Here is a 5081-nt window from a genome sequence, read left to right as displayed (position 1 = left end):
GTGATGCTATTATATTCTAACAGTTCTGGTGAAAAGATGGCGACAAGAATAATCCGTTTGTCATTTACTCTCTGAACAAAAAGGAAGAAGGTGCAATGGAACTGCCAGTTTTCAATTTCAATTAATTCGTCAGTTTACCAAAACAAAAACTCCATTTGTTTCTTGCCTGAGAAATATTACGCAACCATTTCACAGGCGGTTAAAATATATTGAAAAGGACTCGTAGGCTCTCAAAAAAACATGGCTCAAAACTTCCATGAGTCATCTTTATTTCGTTATTTCGCTAAATGGCGGCAGATGGACAAAGATACAGATGTCCGATGTCTGAGTTGGTTTATTTGTTCAGCCATCAGTACACTTTCTATTATTCACCGTCTCATGTAAATTTCCCCTTCCATTTTTTTTTTAGGGAATGCGTAATTCTCTCTACCTTTTTCAGATAGATCTTGTATTTCCGCACCCATTAAGAAACTATGAAAAAAATGAGTGGCTCAGTGTGTAAAAATTTCATTTTTAATTCCTTTAGTAGATAGTCTCACATTAATTTTTCAGGCATCTTTATCTTGCGGTATCTTTCATGGGCGACTTTGCACTTTGAAGATTCTGTCACAACATAAAACGACAGGGAAGCAATGCTGTCCGCTTTCAAAATATAATATACCCTTTTATTCACATCTCAATTACAAGCTATGTAAATTTTTCTATCATCATGCACGAAAAGTCCACAAGTACACTGTGTCTTCAATATTTTCCTTAGTTATACCGCCATCATGTTAAACATTGTTACAATGTACAAGTCCACACGATTTATATCAATGACTTTTATGTCGCTCAAGTTTTATTGAGCCAGTTGGGTATTAAGTTCGGGACAAGCTGATCTCCTGGCTTCACCACGAACAGCAGCTGAACCTGCTGATGTTCATCTCAGATACCAGGAGCTTGTGACTCTCAAGTAAGATTTGAGTGCTCATAATTTAGAGTTTCTACGGCATAAGGTGGCTGAAAATAGATTATTTGTAATTCATTCTCCGGATAATGATACAGGAGATGCTATGAAATTGCTATTACTTAGTTTCAATGTATGTCTTATTAAAAAAAGAAATTTCCTCTACCTTTTGATAAGAAATATCTCGTAACCTATCCTCAGAAAGGTGATATATGAAGAACTAGTGTTCAAGCCCTCATCAACACTTGATGTGTCATCAGATTCTCATTCGGCCAGGTGGCCACAGATAGTTTAAAGATTGGATAATCTTGAGGCTATCTAAAAAAGTGAGTGCTTGTGAAGAACTTTTCGTTTCTAAAAACAACCAGGTTAGTAAGGAGATGGAACTGACCGATGTAGTAAGCTGAATTTACTGGCCTTAAGTCGTAAAGCACCTTGTTAGCGTAAATCATGATGAACGGATCGTTTTGTGCAGACTTTTTGCTATATATCCCCTCTCATTCAGACTTGAGGAGGCTTCGGACATCTGTCATCGTTAACTGTGTCTTCAATATTTTCCTTAGTTATACCGCCATCATGTTAAACATTGTTACAATGTACGCAATGCGAAAAACGTTAACTTTGCCAACGACTTTGAAAACATTGTTGCTAAGTCTTACTGTTTCTGACGCTGGAGTTGGTTTATTTGTTCAGCCATTTTACACTTTCTTTCTGAGCAAGTGGTTAAAATTAGACGATCCAAGTTGCGTTGCTTACCATGTGAGGACTATTTCAGGTTATTTATTAACTACCGCTTCGTTCCTTGGTGTTGTGGCTGTAAGCGTAGACAGGTTCTTAGCTGTTCATCTTCATCTCAGATACCAGGAGCTTGTGACTCACAAGCGTGTTGTTATTGTGGTGATCTCCATATGGGTGTATAGTGTATTTGTTTCTTTCATCATATTATCGAGATCCTCCATTGCTCAGGTTCTTCTCAGTTCCGTTAATTTAGCTATTGGCTTCATTATTACTTGCGTGGTGTACATCAGGATATATTTAACTGTCCGACGGCATAAGAATCAGATGCAGTCCGTCCAAGTACTAGAAGAAGCTCAGTCTGATGAAATAGCATATTTTTCTGCCCTCACTAAATCCACAGTTGGTGTTTTCTACGTATATCTCGTTTTTTTAGGTTACTATATGCCTTTTTTCATTTGCCTGGTTCTTGTTAGAATATATGGCTCGAGCATCGCTTTAAAACACTTTTATCTTTGGTCACAGACTCTCATTTATATTAATTCATCTTTGAACCCTGTCATTTACTGTTGGAAGATGAGACACGTTAGACACGCTATCATGGACATACTGCGAAATATGACTCGGAAAAGAAATCATCCATCTCGCGTACTTTACAGTCGGTCTTCAAATGCCGTCCGTGTTGATAATTGAGAGCTGCATACAGCCTGTTCTTAACAGATCGAATAAATACTTGAGACCTAACAAGGATGAACTTGTCTGTGTGGAAATGGAAATGGTTTTGAACATGAAACTAAATGAAAATAAATGATTTATTCACATATTAATACGTTAATTTCAAGCGCTATAGTTTACACAGGAGTAGCTATTAGTTAAATATGTTAGGAAAATAAATGAAATTTTGCATAACAACTGAGATCTCGCATATCATTACATACTGAGAGATGATATTATTTTCTTTGTCATTGCTAGCAAATTATATATCACGTAATTGAGAGTTTCAGCAGCAGAAGACGACAAAAAATGGTCCACTTGCCATTTATTCCCTTCATAATCAGAAATAAGGTACTATGAAACAGCGAGTATTCAGTTTCAATTGATTTACCTATACAAAAGCCGTTATCTGTCTCTTGCCTGAGAAATATTATATTACCTTTTGCAATTGGTTGAAATACGAAGAGCTCAAAACCGGCTTCCGCGAGTCGTCTTTGTTCACCCAGGTGGTGACAGCAAGATCTCACAGCTTCTGAACAAAAACTCCAGGAACGTATGGAAAGGAGAGTTTTTATAAAAACTAGGGTACCTATGCGGAAAACCAGTACATTAGCATGACAAAGGATCGTAAAGCATCTTGCGTTGGTCATGATCATGAACGGTTCGTTTTATGCAGAAGTTCTGCCGCATGTACCCTCTCATTCTGACTTTAGAGATCTTCGAAAAACTTTCGTTGTCAACTGTGTCCTCAAAAAATTTCTTAGTATACCGTTATCATGTTGAACATTGTGACGATGTGCGTGATGCGAAAACGTCATTTTGGCCGAAGACTTTGAAAACGTTGCTGCTAAGTCTTGCTGTTTCTGACTTTGGGCTTGGTTTATTTGCTCAGGCAATTTATACTTTCCCTCTGGTCAATTGGTTAAAACTAGTATCCAAGCTGCAACGCATACCTAGCATGTAACATTTCAGGTTGTTTATTTTCAACTGCTTCGTTCCTCAGTGTTTTAGCTGTAAGTGTAGACAGTTCTTAGCTGTTAATTTCATCTCAGATACCAGGAGCTTGTGACTCACAAGCGAGTTGTCGTTTTAGTGATCTCCATATGGGTGTATAGTGTATTTGTCTCTTTAAAGAGAGTAGTCGGGATCTTATTATTTCTTTTCCTTCAGCTATCATATTTATTCTCACATTTGTGATGCAAATACGGATATATTTAACCGTCCGAAGGCACAAGAATCAGATTCAGTCCACGCAAGTACAAGCAGAAGTCCAGTGTCGTGAGGCGACAAATTTTTCTTTCCTTATTAAATCTACAGATGGTGTATACTACTTATATCTCGTGTTTTTAGTTTGTAATTTGCTTTTTTTGCTTGCATGGCAGTTATGCGAATCTACGGCTCGAGCACTTTTACCTTTTCTCAGTGACTGTCGTGTATCTCAATTCATCTTTGAACCTTTTCATTTACTGCTGGAAGATGAGGCACATTAAACACGTGATCATAGACATACTGCGGGACGTGTACTGGAATCGTGTAATCTTCAAGTGTCATTCATTTTGGTAACTGAACTCCTTAGTGTGACTAATATAACAAGGACTGTGTACAGTTTGTCCTCGGCAGATTAAAACAGAGAGATAAGAGAATTTACTTACAATTTTTGACATGATGCGACGGTCTAAATAAATGTTTGATCACATTTTTAGTAATCACTAAATGTAAAGGAATTGCGCTGGTTTTTAAATGCAGTAGACAGCAAATATTTTTGTTATGAAAGAAAATAAAGGTAAAATAAGGGAATCTAAATTATGCGTTTCAAGGTTATTTGTCCTCCCTTTTAGATTTTAATGGAAATTTTATAAAACAAAGAAATTGAACGCTTTGATCGAGAACCTTAACTTTTGAGTTGTTGATTTTACTAGTTTTTTGCCTTATAAACACCTAGTACGCGACGAGAGAGGTGTCTCTCTTGTGCGCGAATATGAACCTCACCCTATTTAGATAGTCAACTCACTGACTGCCCTTTCATGTGATCTAATTAAGAGGAAGTGCTCACTTGGTACCGACCAAGTTGACAAACGAACTTTCTATTTGACTTCTGTGGACTTGCAGGCCATTCTGAGCGAAGTTGATAAAGAAAAACGACATTAAAACATCACTGAAATCCAAGCTGAAAAATAAATGATGACGCCACACGAACGATTACACTGTAATTACAAAATACCTACAAAGCGGCATAAATTTCTTAGGCTCCGTTTTTTCTCCAATTACATCCTCATCGGCGAGAATGTATCACACATCTGTTTTCAAGATATACAAACATCGTATCACAACCATGTTTTGCTTACACCACACACCATGACCAGTTGAACTAAAGCTTTAGTCTCACGATGAAACATTTAACACGTTCAAGAAAGTAGTTGTTCGATGTAATTCGAGCCGGTGACGAAGTAAAAATTTAGTTACCCCACGAAGAATCGACCCTTTATCTTCAAAATAGAAGGCGCTGAAAATGGGAAAGAAAACCTTTATGAAAAAATTACCCTTATTGTCTTCTATCTGTTTTTTCATTTAGTGCACTTGGCTCATACAGCATTCTCGTTCATAAATTACTTTATTGATTTCATAACTTGCGAAATTGATTTAAGGAAGATCGCACAAGGTTCAAAATTTGAGAAATCGGGCCATC

The 5081-nt window shown here is 37.1% G+C and overlaps 1 protein-coding gene across 1 annotated transcript; it reads left to right on the top strand.

Annotated features, from left to right (window-relative positions):
* The first annotated feature begins 1396 nt into the window (after positions 1 to 1396).
* Positions 1397 to 2374, top strand: LOC131785332 (histamine H2 receptor-like). The gene has a single exon (XM_059102211.2). It carries the CDS (start codon positions 1397 to 1399, stop codon positions 2372 to 2374), a length of 978 nt encoding a protein of 325 aa, XP_058958194.2.
* The last annotated feature ends 2707 nt before the right edge of the window (positions 2375 to 5081 follow it).

This window comes from Pocillopora verrucosa, chromosome 4, assembly GCF_036669915.1.
Source record: "Pocillopora verrucosa isolate sample1 chromosome 4, ASM3666991v2, whole genome shotgun sequence".
In the NCBI taxonomy this organism is placed as follows: Eukaryota; Metazoa; Cnidaria; class Anthozoa; order Scleractinia; family Pocilloporidae; genus Pocillopora; species Pocillopora verrucosa.
The sequence above is the reverse complement of the archived record's forward strand: the minus strand, read 5'-3'. Positions and strand labels throughout refer to the sequence as shown.

What these genes read in the sequence shown, in the direction of transcription:
- LOC131785332 (XM_059102211.2), top strand. Translation starts at nt 1,397, where the DNA reads ATGATGAACGGATCGTTTTGTGCAGACTTTTTGCTATATATCCCCTCT.